Here is a 19,740-nt window from a genome sequence, read left to right on the forward strand (position 1 = left end):
CTGAGGAGGGCTCACTGCTTTGCTGTAACACACCTGCCTCAGGTTGAAATCCCAGCCCTGCCTCAAAGCCCCCAAGCAAGGTGGAGAGTGAACAGCTGTTCCCAGATGCTATGGGGATGCTGGCTCCAAGTGGTGGAGGCCAGTGACCCCCAATGGTCTGGCAATGGGTGTGGTGGTGTTGGGGGTGGGTAGCAGCCCCACTGGGCTTTGCCGGGGCATTAGCTGCCTAAGGATGCCCGGTGATGAGTCTGGGCCTGGTTGTAAGGAAGACTCACTTTTCTTATCTTCTTTCCCATCTAGCGGACGTCCTGATTGAACATGTGGATGTGTTCCCACCAATGAACCACTTCCCATGAATCCTCTTCCTAAACCAGAGTGATATGTGTGGTCAGTGATGAAGGAGGAATCATTATTTGGTGTTATCTGAGGGAATTTGTCATTATCTGAGGGCACTTACCATTATCTGAGGGCACTTGCCATGATCTGAGGGCATTTGTCATGATCTGAGGGCATTTGTTATGATCTGAGGGCATTTGCCATTATCTGAGGGCACTTACCATTATCTGAGGGCATTTGCCATGATCTGAGGGAATTTGTCATTATCTGAGGGCACTTACCATTATCTGAGGGCATTTGCCATGATCTGAGGGCATTTGCCATGATCTGAGGGCATTTGCCATTATCTGAGGGCATTTGCCATTATCTGAGGGTATTTCCTGCTTTAAATAAAAATTGAATTTTGAGCAATTCTGAGCTTACATTTGTCTTTGTGATTTCTGTTCCATCACTTTACTTGCACCCCTGTGCTGCGGCTTAGAGGTTTCTTTCTGGGGTGGGGGGAGGAAAGAGACACTGCTGGCAACTTCTGAGGGCGATTTGGATCAAGTAAAAGGTTTGGGAGGGAAAGGTTAAAGACCCCTCCCACCACTGAAGCTGCCTCCCTAGTTGCTGCTTTGACTTTTTTAAAAAAAGAAAGCATGGAGTATCCTGATCTTCATCATGTGTGCCTACTTGAATAAGAGATTGTCTTTCCTCTCCATGTGAGCAGCAGAACACTGTTCCACAGTGATGCCACCTGGACAGGAGTTGGGGGCCGAAGCAGAATGGTCAGGAGCCGCAGGAGGGCAGGTGGCACAGCACATTGCGAAGCTTTGATGGGAAGAATCTGCCCTTTTTAAAGTCAGCAGGTGCAGACTTCCTCATGAGTACTTCTCTGGACTTGTGGGGGAAAGATGCAGCCGTGAAAAGCTGCAGAACAGACAGGAGTATAGCAGGTGAAGGGTTTTTCTTGAGAGGAGTGGTGAGAAGGCCTGGCCTGTTACGTGGCCCTGAAGGTACAACAGCCCTGCCAAGGAAATTATGTATGGTAACATGACTTCCCAAAGTGTGTGTGTGAGAGAGGTGGGGAGATAGAAAGGATACAAACGAAGGGAGGGAGGAAGGAATGATCCGTGTTCTCATGCAGCCGCATTGTTCTACACTTTCTGGGTGCCTCCTCTTTGCTCTCAGAATGTGCTCTGTTGCCACCTGGCCAGGTCTCATGCCATCCTAGGATGGAGATCCATGGGCGAAGGGTGGAGAGCTGTGTTTCAGCCAATACTGGAAGCAGGAGAGACAGAGGCATGTCTGGATTTGTGATGGACCCCAAGGCTGTGGCCTGAGGCTTTTCTGGGAACCAAAAGTGGGGGCAATATCTGCTAGAGTCTTAATCTTGTGAGCCCCACTCAGGTTGTATTTCTGTGTAAATAAAACCTAAAGACTTCAAGATCATCATTGACGCTCATTCCAAGGAGACTGAACTGGAATGCTCAGAGATTTGGGTAGGTGCAACAATATGTTTCGGGGGCTTCTAGGGTTCCCATTGATTCACTGCACCCTGCGTGGCTGTTGCTCATAACCACAGAGGCGTTTTTAACTCCCCCTCCACAACTCACAGTAGAACTTCCCCAAGTCAGGTCTCAAAGGCCTGCCTTTCTCTTGTGTGTAGAAGACACTTGCAGCATTTACAGCAGCACCTACACATGTCATCCAATGTCTCCATTGGCCCCAAGCCAGTATGATCCCTCTCTCAACACTGTGAAGTAAAAAAAGAAAATAGGCACCAGCACTTTGCCTCTTTCTCAGCAGCTGAGCAAATTTGGACCACAACTGTTGGAGATGTCTGAACTAGAGGCCAAATTTCCACACTAATCACAGCTCAGCCCAGTTTAGCTGTTGAGAGTAAGGCAAAACGACATGTTCAAGTTAACTCAGACTTAATTCACGCTAGTTGTGATACAGAAATACAACTGCTATATATGGGGAGAGCCAAAATGATGGGTTGGATGCCATCTGTACATAATGGCTCCTGCAATGTTTTCCATTACATTGCACTTTCTTCTGGAGGAACAGGACGATGCGCAACTGAGTAGCAATCATAACAAGCACACATTGCAAAATATCTATTGAGAAAGAAAACCACATTTCTGCTGACTGGAGGAGTGATTTGCACTTCATTTTGACACATACAAATGGCCGCATTCTAAACAATGTCACAAAAAGTTATACGACATGCATTTTCACTCCAAATATTGTAAAGCAAGAGGCCAGACAGATGGACAGGTATGGCATTACTTCATCGGAGGCATGCCAAGTTTGGCTATGGGCCTTTGGGCAGCAAATGTTTCAGGAGTCCTTAGGGGTTAACAAGCCTTAAATTCAGGGAGGCCCCGAAACGAAAAGATCTAGCAATGGTTGGTCTTTGTTTTAACTCTGGAAGAGGCTGCTGGGCCAGGAAAATGGCTACTCTTGATTAATTGGCCTGTCTCTTTCATCTGCTTCAAACAGTTTAAAAGGAACCCGGGCAAATGCAGAGATGTTTACAAAGAGCAGACCAGGAGGCATGGGGAAAGGGGTTTTTCAGGGCATAGATTTATAAGGCCTTTCTGTGGGAATTAAGCAAGCAAATATGTCAAAGCTGTGAAAACTGCCACAGCAGGTGTCCTGCACTGCAGTAGGAGCTCCAACATGATGAGGCAAAGCGTGTGGGTGAAGAGACAGGAAAGGGATCTTCAGGGCTCCTTGGCTGCTCTGCAAACACAGGATTTCTCCTGTGGGAGAATCAGCCCTGCAGACTGACAAGGTGGTTCAGCTTTCCTGGGGAAATGTCAGCTGTGGAGAGCACATAATGGCTGCCACCTGTTAAAAGTCAGTGCTTCTACATCTTCTATCCAATTTCGAAATACTTCGACATCACAAATGTGCGCCTGAGATGCAGGCTTCACACTCCTGGTGATGCCCTTCCGTCAGTTCCTTTAAGTTTCAGCTTTGCAACCATACTCCCCCCAGAACCCAAAGACTTTTGTTTCCCGGAAGCTGCACGGGAAAGCTCACCTGGCCTGGATGCAGAAAGGATTGACAGATTGGAGTGTCTGAGAGTGAGGGATAGATGGCTCTGTCAATTTCAGTTTCTCTTGGTTTTGTTTCTTTTGTTCTGTTTTCTCCAGGTTCCTGCAGCAATTTGCAATTTATTTATTTGTTTAAAGTCCACTTGAAAATCTGTGTGTGAATTTTGAAGCACTTTAAACATAATATGTGTTGCTTCATATGAAATTTTGGCCTATATAATTCATTTTTGTTTCTTATTTCCACTAATACACATTTTGTGGATACTTCCCTCTGATATGTACATTTTGTATCAAGTTTTGAATTGGAGAACTGCAGTATGGTAGAATCATTGAACTGCAGACTTGGAAGGGGCCCCAAGACTCATCTAGTCCACCCCGTGCGATGCAGGAATCGCAGCTACAGAATCCTTGGCAGAAAGCATCCAATCTCCAGGAGGGTCTATCAGCAGGGGGCCGGTCCACCGTCCCTCAGACCTTGTGGGGGGCCAGACTATATTTTGAAGGGGGGGATGAACGAATTCCTATGCCCCACAAATAACCCAGAGATGCATTTTAAATAAAAGCATACATTCTACTCATGTCAAAACACGCTGATTCCCGGACCATTCACGGGCCGGATTTAGAAGGCGATTGGGCTGGATCTGGCCCCCTGGCCTTAGTTTGCCTACCCATGGTCTATTACTTCCTCATGGAGTCTGTTCCTCTGTCAAAACATCAGACAGTTCTTCCAAATGTTCAGTCAGAATCTGCTTTCTTGTAACTTGAATCCCTTGGTCCAGGCCCTACCCTCCAAAGCAGGCTGAAAAAGTACAGTTTGTGTACAGGCTTGGAAGCTCGGATTGATTCTCATTCAAATGTTGCTGGACAGGCTTACCACCCCCACCCCCATGCATGTCCCTACGTGTGAAATCTGAGCAAGGGGGATTCCAGACATCATCATCATTATCATCATCATGATTTATTATTTATTATCTGGATGGGTTTCCCCAGCCACTGTGGGCGGCTTCCAACAGAATATTAAAATACAATAGTCTATTAAACATTAAAAGCTTCCCTAAACAGAGCTGCCTTCAGATGTCTTCTAAAATCTGGTAGTTGTTTTTCTCTTTGACATCTGGTGGGAGGGCGTTCCACAGGGCGGGTGCCACTACCGAGAAGGCCCTCTGCCTGGTTCCCTGTAACTTGGCTTCTCACAGTAAGGAAACTGCCAGAAGGCCCTCGGAGCTGGACCTCAGTGTACGGGCAGAATGATGGAGGTGGAGACACTCCTTCAGATATACTGGACCAAGGCCATTTAGGGCTTTAAAGGTCAGCACCAATACTTTGAACTGTGCTTGGAAACGTACTGGGAGCCAGTGTAGGTCTTTCAAGACCGGTGTTATATGGTCTCAGCAGCTGCTGTCTAGCTGATGCATTCTGAGTTAGTTGTAATTTCCAGGTCACCTTCAAAGGTAGCTCCACATAGAGCGCATTGCAGTAGTCTAAGCGAGGCTCTAGCGAGACAAACTGCGGACAGGTAGTGTTGCAGCCTACTGCGGGCAAGTAGGGTTGCAGGTAGGGTTGCAGCCTGTGTGCCTGATGGAGCTGATAAACAGCTGCCCAGTTACCCCATTTAGGACCAGGGAGTCCTCCACACCTGCCCGTCTCCTGTCCCCCCAAAACAGTACTTCTGTCTTGTCAGGATTCAATCTCAATCTGTTAGCCACCATCTATCCTCCAACTGCCTCCAAACACTCACAAAGCACCGCCTTCACTGGTTCTGATTTGAAAGAGAGGTAGAGCTGGGTGTCATCCACATACTGATGAACACCCAGCCCAAACCCCCTGATGATCTCTCCCAGCGGCTGCATGTAGATGTTGAAAAGCATGGGGGAGAGGACAGAACCCTGAGGCACCCCACAAGTGAGAGCCCAGGGGTCTGAACACTCATCCCCCACACCACTTTCTGAACACGGCCCAGGAGGAAGGAGCGGAACCACTGTATAACAGTGCCCCCAGCTCCCAGCCCCTCAAGATGGTCCAGAAGGATGTTATGGTTGATGGTATCAAACACCGCTGAGAGATCCAGCAGAACTAGGAAACAGCTCTCACCTTTATACCTAGCCCACTGGAGATCATTGACCAGTGTGACCAAGGCAGTTTCAGACCCATGATGAGGCCTGGAAGGGATCCAAATGGTCCGCTTCTTCCAAGCGTGCCTGGAGTTGTACAGCAACCACTCGCTCAATCACCTTGCCCAAGAATGGAAGATTTGAGAACAGGCGATAGTTGGCCATATTGGCCGCATCTAAAGCTTTTTTAAAAAAAGAAGTGGTTTGGTAACTGCCTCTTTCAGCGGGTCTGGGAAAGCTCCCTCACAGAGAGAAGCATTCACCACCCCACGAAGCCCGTCGCCCAGCTTTTATAAGCCAGGATGGGCAAGAATCAAGGAGACAGGTGGTTTCACTCGTTCAAGCAGCCTGTCCACATCCTCGGAGGTAACAGATTGGAATTGATCCCACTCAACTTGACTAGACAGGACTCTAGCGCTCTCCCACCCCAGCCCTGCTCCCACAGTGGAGACTACCTCTTCCCAAATCTGAGCGACTTTATCTGCAAAAAACTTTACAAAATCATTGCAGGAGATCATGTGGCCTGTATTGGGCCCCGATGTAGCAGGTGGTTCCGCTAAATTGCAAACCACCTGAAAGAGTCTCCTGATGCTGTTTTCTGCAGATGCAATAGAGGCGCTGAAGAAAGTCTTCTTCGCCGTTGCTACCGCCACTTGGTAGGCTCGACATTGAGTTCTAACCCGTGTCCGGTCAGCTTCAGAATGAGTTATCCGCTACTGGTGCTCTAGTTGTCTCAGCAATTGTTTCATTGCCCTCAGATCCATGGAAAACCACGGGGCTGTCCGGGCTCCATGCAATCAGAGAGGGAGCTTTGGAGCCAAACAGCCAATAGCCCTGGTTAACTCCACTTTCCAGCAGGCCACCAGGGAATCGGCTGAAAGGCCATCAACATGGGATAAAGCATCCCCTACCACTCTCGGGAAACCATTTGAATCCATTAAGTGGCGGAGGCGGACCATCCGAATTGGTCCCACCTCCCTGCAGAGGGGAAGGGTCACGAAGAAGTCCAGTTGCACCAGGAAGTGATCTGACCATGGCACTTCTTTAGTTTCGCTTTTACTTAGTGTCATATCACCAATATCCATAGAGGTAAACACCAGGTCCAAGGCATGTCCGCGGCTATGGGTTGGGCCAGACTTTTCAGGGACAGCCCCATGGAGGCCATGCTTTCCACGCAGTCCTGAGCGGCCCCTTATAAGGCTGTGTCGGCATGGATGTTAAAATCCCCTAGGACAACCAAACTAGGTTTCTCCAGGAGAACATCTGCCATGACCTGAAGCAACTTGGTCAGGGAATCCTTGGTACACCAAAAGGAATCCTATTCTGCCCCTATTGCCCAACTTCCAGAACATGCACTCAGAGAACTGGGTCTTCCCAATAGGACACCTGGTGCAAACTAATGACTTCCTAAAAATCACTGCAACCCCCACTCCCTGCCCAGAAGGCCTGGGTTGCTGTGCGTAAGACAAACCTGGTGGACAAGCAGTGGCAAGAACAGGCCCACCTGCTTCATCCAACCAAGTCTTTGTTACACATGCCAGGTCAAGTCCTCCATCCATGATCAAGTCATGGATGACAGTGGTCTTATGAATCATCAACCTGGCATTGCACAGCAGCACCTTCAGGTCATGTGGGTATCCCTTGCTGATTCCAGTATCCATCGAGTCAGGACCGGACCCTCAAACAACGACTATACCTGCCTCCTCAGTAATGACATGGGTTGGTCTTAGTGTAACTCCTCCTCCTACCTGTGATCACTGAGATTGGTTGTCCCAGTGCTTCCCCCACTGTGGAACCTGCCCCAGCCATTCTGTTGGCTGGAACCCACTCCCAGGCAGCCCTGACTCCTCCCCTTAAGAACAAAATAAAACCTTTAAAAAACACACACAAAAACACAATAAAACAATACAAGCCAAAACCAGTGAAAATTGCAAACACACTAAACAAATTCCTGAACCTGACTAAACATCCATCCCACCCCCCCCCACCAAAAAAAATTAAAGGGGAAAAATAAATTTTAAAAACATTTTAAAAAGAACTCCACACTATTCTGAGTCCTCCTGGGCAGCAACAGCAGCAGCGGGATCCGCTGTGGGCCAGGTGGTGAGTGGCAGGAACGGGGCCCTTAGGCACTCACACAGAATAAAATATTTGCAAAAATCTATCATTTGCCCGATAATAAATGTTGGAAATGTAAAGAAACTGAAGGCACATTTTTTCACCTTTGGTGGACGTGCCCAAGGATTAAGGCTTTCTGGGAGATGATCTATTATGAAATGAAAAAGATATTTAAATATACCTTTCTGAAGAAACCAGAGGCCTTTCTCCTAACCCTAACCCTAACCCAAACTCCTCTGGCTCATGTCTATGAGAAACTATGCAGCCAATTAAAGATTCTCACTAGCCCCCTAGACCAAAAGTAAAAATGCCACACTGTGAACATAATTGACATTCTGGTTGGGAACAGAAGCAGCAAGAGCCACAGAGGTGGAGGATCATTTAACAGACATGGTGTCCAAGGGAAAGGGGGTGGGGAGGGAGGAGGAAAAGAGGAAACTCAGGTGCCAATTTTTAAAATAGCACTTATACAAATAAGCAGCTGGAAAGGAAACATTAAGGGAGCCTGATGGAATAAGTGATATAGGGCAGATGAGGGGACACAAAGGCAACTAGTGGCTCAGCGGCATTGATGGAATAGTTCTGTTTTCCTTCTCTCCCTCTCTTGCATTAGGTTTCTGTCAGGAAGACCTGGGTTCAATTTCCTACATTTGGTGATCTTGGACCATTCACTATTTTTGAATTAATATCTGACATCTTTGTCCCCCAGAATGGCAAGCAATGCATAGAAAACATATAGATGTTTTACATAAAACATTTAGCTGTGATTCCTGTATTGCAGGAGGTTAGACTAGTTGACCTTTGGTTTTCCTACTAAATCTTCAATTCTATGATTCTATGAAACCATACTAAAAAAAAAGTAGTAAGCAATTAAACAAAAGTGATTCAGCAGCATCTTACCAGTTAATAACTTAGAACCATCAAAATAATAAAGGATACTTTCCCCATATCCTAAAGATTGATTTTCTTATTATATGGTTCTGAAATGCTTTATGGACCATAGGTATGTATGCCATCCAAATATATTATCATGTCCTTCTAAATCTAGAATGTCTGCACTTTCCAGCACAATCCAGTCCCAGATCCAGCAGATCATAGAATCATAGAATCATAGAATCATAGAGTTGGAAGAGACCACAAGGGCCATCAAGTCCAACCCCCTGCCAAGCAGGAAACACCATCAGAGCACTCCTGACATATGGTTGTCAAGCCTCTGCTTAAAGACCTCCAAAGGAGGAGACTCCACCACACTCCTTGGCAGCAAATTCCACTGTCGAACAGCTCTTACTGTCAGGAAGTTCTTCCTAATGTTTAGGTGGAATCTTCTTTCTTGTAGTTTGGATCCATTGCTCCGTGTCCGCTTCTCTGGAGCAGCAGAAAACAACCTTTCTCCCTCCTCTATGTGACATCCTTTTATATATTTGAACATGGCTATCATATCACCCCTTAACCTCCTCTTCTCCAGGCTAAACATGCCCAGCTCCCTTAGCCGTTCCTCATAAGACATCGTTTCCAGGCCTTTGACCATTTTGGTTGCCCTCCTCTGGACACGTTCCAGTTTGTCAGCGTCCTTCTTGAATTGTGGTGCCCAGAACTGGACACAGTACTCCAGGTGAGGTCTGACCAGAGCAGAATACAGTGGCACTATTACTTCCCTTGATCTAGATGCTATGCTCCTATTGATGCAGCCCAGAATTGCAGTGGCTTTTTTAGCTGCCGCGTCACACTGTTGGCTCATGTCAAGTTTGTGGTCAACCAAGATACAAGATGCTTCATTATAAAGTGATTAAACGAAAGTGCTTCAGCAGCATCTTACCAGTTAATAACTTAGAACCATCAAAATAATAATGAAAATGAGGGGTTATTCAAGAAAATGTCCTAATGAGGATGCATACCTCAACAAAACTGTTTTCATTACTTGGCTAATCAAAGAATCATAGAGTTGGAAGGGACCCAATGGTCATAGAGGCAGTGAGGCAGGTGCTGGACCTCTTGGAGCAGCACATTCTGCAGTCCTGGGACCACCACCAGGAAGGTCCTCTGATCCCAAGTCTCCCTCTTCTCCAAGTCTGTGGGTGGAAGAACACATAGCAGGGCTTCTTCCAGTGACTGCAGCAGAACAACAGGCTTGTGTAGGCAACGGACATTCTTGGGAGATGAGTTGAAATGTGACAGAACACTATCAGCAACTTTTCTTGCAGAACTCAAGGCGCTTGAAAGACTTTGTCGCAGGTATGTTTACAAGGCCGTGTTGATTGGTCCGTAAGGGAGCAAGCCAAAGCGGATGAGGGGGTTATTGGATGCCTTAAATTATCTGTTGGAGAAGAGGGAGGCAGGGAAGAAGGCCTCTCACTGGAGGCTGCCTTCTTATGGTGGTGGAAAACTTCTTCAGCATTGCTCACGTGGTGGTGGGGGATAGAAAGGGATGTGTTAGGGGAAGTGAAGTAAGAAGGCAGTGGTTTTCATTCAGATGTGTATTCACTACTATCACTACTATCAATGGTTTTCAGTCTAATGGCCACATTTTCTTCTGCACAAGCTTTTTTTTTGGGGGGGGGGCACTTGCCAGTAGCAGGTGGAGCCAGAGGCAAAAGTGGGTAGGGCAACAAAAGAAAAAAAATGCCTTGGTACAGCAGACTAGTTTCTACACATCATCTTCTCCATCCTCCATTTATGAACCATGATCAGCATTTAAGTAAATGTTTCAGCCAGGGAAAAACCCTAGACGAGGGTGTGAAGCAACCTTCCTGTATGTTTGTGAAACATGGACCACTTATAAACGTCATCTCCAACACCTTGAAAGATTCTATCAACCATGTCTCTGAAATTTTTTACACATCACTTAGGAAGACAGGCGAACTAATGCCAGTGTACTGGAAGAAGCAAAGATCACCAGTGTCAAAGCAATGATTCTTCAACATCAGCTTTGTTGGACTGGTCATGTTGTGTAGATGTCTGATTATTGTCTTCCAAAGCAACTATGTACTCTATTTTGAACTTTAAAATGGAAAGCGTAATGCTGGTGGTCAACAAAAGAGGTTTAAAGACTCTCTCAAGGAAAATCTTTAAAAAGTAGCATAAACACCAACAACTGGGAAAGACTGGCCTGCGAGTGCTCCAGTTGGAGAACAGCCTTTACTAAAGGTATCATAGGCTCTGAAGACGCTCAAACTCAGGACGAAAGGGAGACATGCGCTAAGAGGAAGGCATGCTTGGCAAACCCTCACAGTGATCAGCTCCCAGCCAGAAACCAATGTCCCCACTGTGGAAGGATCTGTGGATCCTGAATTGGCCTCCACAGTCATTTACGGACTCAGTGTTAAAACCATGTTCATGGAAGACAATCTTACTCGACTATGAGTGATAGAAGAAGAAGAAGAAGAAGAAGAAGAAGAAGAAGAAGAAGAAGAAGAAGAAATGTTTCAGCCACGGAAAAACCCTAGAGGAGGGAGTGAAGCAGGAGTCAGTGAGGGGCATGGCCTGGGCAGAGAGGGCATGGCTGAGGAAGGGGTCTGGCATTGGGAGAGTTCTAGGGGTCAGAGAAAAGGCTTAGGAGGCCACATCTGAGCTTGTGGCCTGAGGTTCACACCTCTGGTTTAGTACATGGCTGTTCCTCCATCACTGACTCTATGTGCCCCATCTGGATTGTCCTTAAAATAAATTTATTTATTATTTATCAACAAATTTATATTCTCTCATTCATTAAAAAAACATTAGAACTGTTTACAACAAATGTACATAAAACCATACCATAAAAACTACATTAAAAAGTATTATAGCAATATGATTTCTTTACTGCCTGAATAAGCCTAACCGAATAAAAAAAAGTTTTCAGCAGGCATTTAAAGGTTAAGACAGAAGCACCTGCTGAACCTCTAATGGCAGAGTGTTCCACAGGAGTGGGTGGATGGTGCTCAAGATTTGGCTTCTTATTGCTGCCAAATGAGCCCCACTAACTTGGGGAATGACCAAAAGTGCTTCTGCATCTCAGTGGCTGAGCTGGAATATAAGGGTTCAGGTGGTCTCTGAGTCATGCTCAATCTAAGTTGCTCAAAGTTTTACCAGTTAATACAAGGCCCTTGAACCTGGCTCAGTAGCAGGTGGGCAGCCAACGCAGGTGTTTAAACAATGTAGTCACATGTTGTCTGTCAGATTTCGCCATCAGCAGTCTGGCCACCACATTCTGCATAAGCTGGGGCTTCCAGACCAACAATTAAGTTCCACTTTCTGCAAAGTGTTAGCAGAACTAAAATCTGGACGGGGAACAAAACATTATTCAAAGCCTTGTGTAGAATTTGATATTTTCACTTCTGGTGAATGTTTGTTTTCAAGGACAAAGTTGATTTCTTGAGGTGACTTCAGATTTTGTAAATCAGCTAAGAGAGAGGGATTTTTAAAATGATGAATTTGCCTAACATTATGCTAATTAAGAACCTCTTTAATCTTTGGTACGATCAAGGGAGAGAGTGATAGGCAAAGTGTTGTTTTTATGACACTAAAGGATAAGCCAAGGTTTCTGGCAGAGCGACAGACAACTTTAAAAGTTAAACTGATTTGTAAGTCATAAACTCAAGTATAACCTATTGATCATTATATCTTGCTCCAGGGGTTAGGACCCGAGCCAATGGATTCAAGTTACAAGAAAGGAGATTCCAACTAAACATCAGGAAGAACTTTCTGAGGGTAAGAGCTGTTTGACAGTGGAGCACACTCCCTAGGAGGGTGGCGGACTCTCCTTCCTTGGAGGTTTCTAAGCAGAGGTTGGCTGGCTATGTCTCATGTATGATCTAGTTGAGATTCCTGCATTGCAGGGGGTGTGATTAGATGGCTTTTGGGGTAACATTCAGCTCTGCAACTTTATGGTTCTAGGATTTCTACATTTAACCTGAGGATTGTCATTTTTCCAGTTTTTACTTTAACTTTAATTTATTTGAATTAGTTTTGGGATACATTTTAATTGATTGATTGCTTGTTTTTATGCATATTGTATTATTTATATGATGTTAGCCGCTCTGAGCCCAGCTTTGGCAGGGGAAGGCGGGGTACAAATAATTTATTATTATTATTATTATTATTATTATTATTATTATTATTATTATTACATTTCTAAAGTATGTAAGAATTCTTCACACATTTCTTTTGCTACTATTTACGAAGATCAGCACTAAGACAACCCCTGCCTTCAAGCTCACAATCTAAGAAGGGAATAGGAGTGCGGAGGGAAAAGCAGGCAGAAATTCATAAAATCTCTCTCTCTCTCTCTCTCTCTCTCTCTCTCTCTCTCTCTCTCTCTGTGTGTGTGTGTGTGTGTGTGTGTCTGTGGATGAATCACAGAATCATAAAATCATAGAATTGTATATTTGAAAGGGACCCCAAAGTCATCTAGTCCAACCCCCTGCAATGCAGGAAAATCAACTAAAGCATCCTAAATACAGTACCAGTAGTAGATAGGTAGCCGTGTTGGTCTGCCATAGTCAAAATAAAAAAATTCCTTCCAGTAGCACCTTAAAGACCAACTAAGTTAGTTCTTGGTATGAGCTTTCGTGTGCATGCACACTTCTTCAGATACCAAGGTATCTGAAGAAGTGTGCATGCACACGAAAGCTCATACCAAGAACTAACTTAGTTGGTCTTTAAGGTGCTACTGGAAGGAATTTTTTTATTCTAAATACAGTACAATCACATACCTGCCAGGTGCCCTGGGGAAAAACAAGACATCCTGTTTATTCACATTAGAGCGTGGCGGCCATTTTGGGTGCTGGGCTCTCTTGCACCTCACACTTTGCTCGTCTGGAAAAAAGCCCTTCAGGGCAGCAGGCGATGTCGCCCCGAAAAAACACTTTTCTAGGGTGACAGTGATGCGCGGGTCACGTCACTGGCCCGGGAGCATGTCTTAGAAGATGCACATCCTCGTTTTGAGTCTCCAAAAGTTGGATGGCATGTGATCACATCTTACACGCATGTAACTTTCTTGATTTCAACCATACACAACCAAAGGAGGCTGGCTGAAATTGCACAAGTTAAATCCAACCAAGGCAGACAGCTTAAAATACATTTTGGCAATGGGTCTGTTTGGGTTACCCTGTGTGTAAAGAGCTTTTAAGTTCTATGACTTACTTGGGGGGCAAGGCCTGCTCAATGTGCCAGCTCTGGGATGCTGATGCCTGGGGGCGGGGCAGGGTGCATCTGAGTTCCTGTGAGATCTCACATCCTAGAGCCCTGCAAGATTCCCAGAGCTGGTATGCTGAGCAGCCCTTGTAACCCAAAGCAAGGCAACAAGCTTAGAAGATCTTTCAAATCTGGGTCCACTTGGGCTACCTGACACAAAAATAACTTTTAAGCTTTCCACCATGCTTGCTGGGCAACGCCTACATGGTGCTTGGTTTATCTCTCTCTCTACCCTTCTTCTTCTTCTTCTTCTTCTTCTTCTTCTTCTTCTTCTTCTTCTTCTTCTTCTTCTTCTTCGAATTTATATATTGCCCATTTTAATATATATTGCCCATCCTATGCACATTTTAAAAGGGCATAGGATGTCAAATCAACCAAAGGCTTGGTTAAAAAGGAACATTTTCGCCTGGCGCCTAAAGGTGTATAATGAAGGTGCCAAGCAAACTTCCTTTCACAGACAGGGAGCCGTTGCAGAGGAGGTCCAGTCTCGTGTTGCCACCTTCCAGACATCTCGTGAAAGAGGCACATGAAGAAGGGCCTCAGAGGATGATCTCAGAGTCCAGGTAGGTTCATATGGAAAGAGGCGGTCATGAGGTATTGTGGTCCTGAGCCGTTTATGGCTTTATAGGTCTAAAGCAGCACTTTGAACTGGGCCTGGAAACTAATTGGTAGTCAGTGCAGTCAGACCAGGATCGGTGTAATATGCTCAAACCGTCTTGCTCCAGTGAGCAACTTAGCCACTGAATTCTGCACTAGATGAAGTTTCTGAACCATCTTCAGAAACAGCCCTACATATAATGCATTGCAGTAAAGTAACCTTGAGGTTACCAGAGCATAGACAACAGTAGTTGGGCTATCCCTGTCCAGATAGGACTGGGTCACCAGCCAAAGCTGATGGAAGGCACTCTGGGCCACTGAGGCTACCTGAGCCTCGAGCAACAGCAAAGGATCCAGGAGGGCTGTTAAGCTATGAACCTGCTCCTTCAGAGGAAGTGTAATCCCAATCAAGAGCAGTCGACCTCCCACCCATCTGGTCTAGGGAAGCACCCACTAACAGTGCCTCAGTCTTATCTGGATTGAGTTTCAGTTGGTTGGCTCTCATTCAGTCTATTACTTATGCAAGGCAATGGTTCAGCACATCAACTGCCACACCTGCAGATGTAAAGGAGAAATAGAGCTGAGTGTCATCACTAGCTGTGGAGGCAGCTCCAAGGGTTTGGGTATATACGATCTTTGTGTATAGACAGAAGGGGATGAAGATGAGATTATACTGTAACAGGAGAACCCCAACCCCATGAAGGTGTGGGGCGGTGGTGGTAGTGGTGGGGGTTGGACACAGAAGAATTTAATAAAAGAACATAATGTAGCAACAACATGACTGAGGTGTTTTGTAGTTGCATGTAATGCTAAAACCAACCGTTCCAGAGCCCCAGGAAAAAGGACCGTGCACTTCAGCAATGATGAGAACTTGTTGCAGTGTATTTTCCAGCCTGCGGTGAGCCAAGGATAATATAACGCCGCCACCAAGCAGACTTCAAAGCACCGTCCCTCCTGCTCCGCTCGCTCCTGTGCACCCCGGCCATGCCAAAGCACACACCGACTGGACGGCTCTAAGCTCAGCAGCTGCTTGGTGTGTTTGACAGCTTTCCCAAACTCTTATAGTCCTTGTAAAAGGCCTTTCCAAGCAAGGCAACATCTTGACCACGCTATTTGCAAAGAATAACAATGAAAAAAAGACGGACGGAGGGAGGCTTGCTTGTTGACTGAATGTTAAAAGTTTGTGTTCATTTCCTGGAAAAATATTCCTCTTAGATAGTACGTCAGGAAAGTAGGGGAAGCAGAACTTGCAGGTAAGGTTGAAGCAATCTTGCTGAGAAGCCTGTCCTCAGGGCTGCATCTACCCTGTATGAATAAATTGGAATGTATTGTGCCATTGACACAATTGCCTCTGATTGCCCTCTCTCACTTTGTTAAGCCCACTAGGCTCCCTGGTATACTCCAGAGCTTAGGGTGAGGAAACAGGCTAGGAGATGGCTTAAATATGAGTGGAGGAAAACTGCGGTTAAATGCAATCACTTGTGAGAGCTCATGATCGAGCCTACCTAAGTGAAGGCAGCAAAGAAGGCATACTTTGCTGCCTCCATTGCATCCTCGTTGCGCCATTTGTCAGAGCTTTTCTGGGTAGTGTGGGGCCTCTTACAGTCTGGATTGAAGAAGGTGGGAGAACCAACAGCAGCTCACTGCGACTTGTTTGCAAAGCATTTTGAGAATAAAATTGCTTGCATCCACTGGGATCTTGACTTCTCTATTACAGCAGATGAATCTCAAGTGGAGTCCAGAGCACTCTCTAGTCATGTTGTGTGGATGTGTTTCTGTTGGTGGGGCTCAAGGGCATGGACAGGGTGCTTGGATCAGTCAGGGTGACTGCTTGCACTCTGTAACTTTGCCCCTTTTGGCTAACCAAAACTAACAGCAAGTGGACAGCTGTCGAGGCCAGGGAGGTAATTAATGCCTCTTTGCACGAGGAGGTGGCAGTGGTAAAAGTCTAGGGCTGCCATACATCCAGATTTTCCTGGACATTACTGGGATTTCAAAGGTGGAATTGATGTCCAGGGTGAATTTCCAAAAGATTGTGCTTTGTCCTGGATCTTAGGCAAGTCAATTGAAAAATCGTGTTTATTTGGCTTTTTTTTCCTTCAGAAAGTTCAACAACTTTTGGGGTGTCCTCGTTATTGCTTTTTGAAATATGGCAACCATAGGTAAAACCACACCTCAATAAACCCTCTCTTGATTCAAAAAATCTAAGTAATTACCAGTCAGTTGCCATTCTCCCCTTCTTGGGCAAGGTTCTTGGAGGAAACTGATTTTCTAGATCCATTTCAATCATGGTTTCGGCCTGGGTTTGGCACAGAAACTGACTTCTGTTTATTTCTGTTGAGGAGGGATAGAGAAAATGTGTCCCTGTTAATTTTCCTCACACAGCCACTGGGGAATTTTGAGAGGGCCTGGCCCCTTCCTTGAAAATTTTGGGGGGTGCCCCTGATCGCCCCCAGATGCTGACCTGCTCTGAAGGAGCAGGTACATAGCTAGAGGATACTTCTAGATCCTTTACTGTTGTTTGAGGCTCAGGTGGTCTCAGTGACACAGAGTGCCTTCCATCAGTTTCAGCTGATGGCCCAGCTATATAGCTGCTGCTGCTGCTATTATTATTATTATTATTATTATTATTATTATTATTATTATTTGGCACACCACCATATTCCCCCAGGTCTCAGGGTGATTAGAACATAAAATTACAACATAAAAACACAAAATACATAATATAAACAAAAACAAGCCAATAACCTCTCCTCTCCAAACCCAAGCTCCCCCCCTTTCAACTGAGCACTTCCACAACTCTATTGACAGTGTTTTGAATTATCAGTCCCCAAATACCATATTTACTTGAGTCTAATGCGCCATTGAATCTAATGCACATCTCAGTTTTCAGAACCTTGAAACCCCCAAAAAGTACAGTGGTACCTTGGTTCCCGAACTCAATCTGTTCTGGAAGTCTGTTCGACTTCCAACACTTACTCCCGGGTTTGCGGCATTCAGGATCCGATTTGTTCTTCAACTAAGCCGTTCAGGAACCAAGGTACCACTGTATTTGCTGGCAAAGTGCCTTTGAATATAATGCACACCTTAACTTTCACAACATAATTTGGGCAAAAAAGGTGAGCATTAGACTTGAGTAAATTCGGTAGTTTTTGGTAAACCTGAAAAGGCTATGTGTGGCGTGTGGTCAGTGGACATGGGGGACTAGGATAGTTCCTTAAATGTTCCTGGTAAATTAGAGTATTAAAGTATTAAAGCCTGGTGCCTCCTCCCCAAAGCCTGGGAAGCTTCTGCCTGGTTTAGGGAGGGAGGTGTGATGCTCACAAGCACAAGGTTGTGACATTGTGATGTCGCCCCACGCAATTGTCGCCGCAAGCTGGTGCCTCTGGCCCTAATTGTTCCCCTATGGAAAATTTATCTGCATGCCACTGCTATGGTTAATGGTGGCAGAACTCTGGTGCCCTCATGAAAGCTTAGGTTGGTGCCCTGTAAATGATGATTGAGAGGAATGGGGAAGCTCTTTGGGTATTTGGATGTTGGTCTCCTAAGAGTGCCTCAGTCCCAGTAACCTGCCTGATCTGCATTTCCAAAAACAATAAACCTAAATGCCACTGTCTTTTGTAAGCTGCACATCTTCAGAATTTTGCAGTGTAATTCTCCAACCAAACTGATTTGTACAAAAATGCAAAAGTTAGAAGGCAGTGTGCATAAAAATGTGAAAATAAGATACCAACAAAACCACTATAATGGGGGTTATAATGCTTTCAAAGATGTGTTTCCTTAGGCAAAATTATATTACAATGGAGAGAGAGAGAGAGAGAGAGAGAGAGAGAGAGAGAGAGAGAGAGAGAAATTGGCACTAAAATGCTGATGAATTTTTATGAGGACTTAAAAGAAATCCACAAACTGATGTGGAAATATGACAAACTGAACTTCAGTCTGGGAAAACAAGAAACTGAACGTAACCAAAGTTGACAGATATGTCCATTCAAAGTGAACCATTTGTATTCAGGCTCCTTGAATTTGATTGGGAAATTACCTTCAAGGCACCATAAACACAAAGAGTTGACAGCAACCTTTCCCTAACCTGTCATCCTCCTAACATTTTGGACTACAACTCCCATCAACCCCTGCCAGCATGACCTTGCTAGCGCAGGCTGATGGGAGTTGTAGTCCAAAACATCTGGAGAGCACTCAGTGTGGTTTACGGTATAGTGATATAAAGCAGTTTAAAGCAGGCAATTTTGCACACTGTTTTCTAACAGTAGACAATTTCTCTCTCTCTCTTTCTTTTACCAAAAGGAGTGCTTATTATTCATTCCCTCTTTCATAATGTTGGCCCACTTCTTGGAAAACTAGCAATGCAAGTGGAAAATATTTGAGGTATCGAGGGACAAACACATGATGTTTGAACACACTTTTAAGTTTTGGGCAAAAAGAAGAGAGGAAGAATTGGTGGGGATCCAGAATGTTTAAGGCACTGTAGCTTCTGAATGTAGAAGTGAAAGTTAAAAAATGTAAAGGCTGGGGGAAAAGCTAGAGATAAAATTCAAGAAGAATGGAGAAAGGGCACAATTACATGCCTCTTGGCAATGATAGCCAGCACAGTGCACTTCAGTGATTGAAGTGCAGGAGCCCAAGGAGAATAGAGTTCAAATCCCCAGATTCAGAGAGTGACCTTGGGCCAGTCACTGTCTTGCTCAGCCCAGCCTACCACACAAGCAGGGCTGTCTTAAGCATATCCGGGGCCGTGGTGCAAATATCCCTCTGGCGCCCCACCCCCCCGTTTCCCAGAGTTGTCAACCTTTTCCCAAGCCTCTGTGGGAATCACTCTCCTCCCGCGGAGGCTTGGGAGGCAAGCTGCACTCCTGCCAGCCATATGGTTGATAGTGTGCAGTTGGCGGGCATGCAGGAGGGAAAGGGGAGGCTGCCAGCAAAGCCATGCAACTCCCCCACTCGCTGGGGCGCCCCTGGAAGGCTGGCGCCCTGGCGCAACGTGCCAGTAATCCCAATGGGAAAGACAGCTCTGCACACAAGGTTGCTGTTATGATTAAAAAAAAGGTGAGGGAGAACCATGTGTTTTGCGTGTGAAGACAGGCTCCAGCAGATTGAGCAGACGAGACCAACAGCGGGTACAGTGATCAATAAGGCAGTTTCTGCACATGCTCTAGAGGAAAATGAGGGCCAGATGGGGCTCATCAACCTGGGAAGGTAGCCCATCTAGGAGGAAAACTCTGATCCTAAACCTCCGCTGCTTTGCAGCTGTACTCATTCACGAGAAAGGCTTTGGGATGAAACCCTGAGGAACAATCCATATGCGCTGTCTTGTGGGACATCTTCGGGATAAGAAGAGCCTAAGG

General features: G+C 45.6%; 1 protein-coding gene and 1 long non-coding RNA gene across 3 annotated transcripts in view; one reads left to right on the forward strand and one right to left on the reverse strand.

The window, feature by feature from the left end:
- LOC310698302 (uncharacterized protein) overlaps nucleotides 1-748 on the forward strand; it is a 74,332-nt gene extending 73,584 nt beyond the window's left edge. For both annotated transcript variants that reach the window (XM_083485393.1, XM_083485394.1), the window contains one exon: nucleotides 301-748. In XM_083485393.1, the coding sequence (XP_083341519.1) occupies nucleotides 301-356 (56 nt within the window). In that variant the 3' untranslated portion in view covers nucleotides 357-748. The remainder of the gene's footprint in view (nucleotides 1-300) is intronic.
- LOC310698411 overlaps nucleotides 1-19,740 on the reverse strand; it is a 162,426-nt gene that overhangs the window by 75,242 nt on the left and 67,444 nt on the right. The window lies entirely within an intron of this gene.

The sequence above is a fragment of the Podarcis liolepis genome, assembly GCF_965112155.1.
Source record: "Podarcis liolepis genome assembly, chromosome: Z".
In the NCBI taxonomy this organism is placed as follows: Eukaryota; Metazoa; Chordata; class Lepidosauria; order Squamata; family Lacertidae; genus Podarcis; species Podarcis liolepis.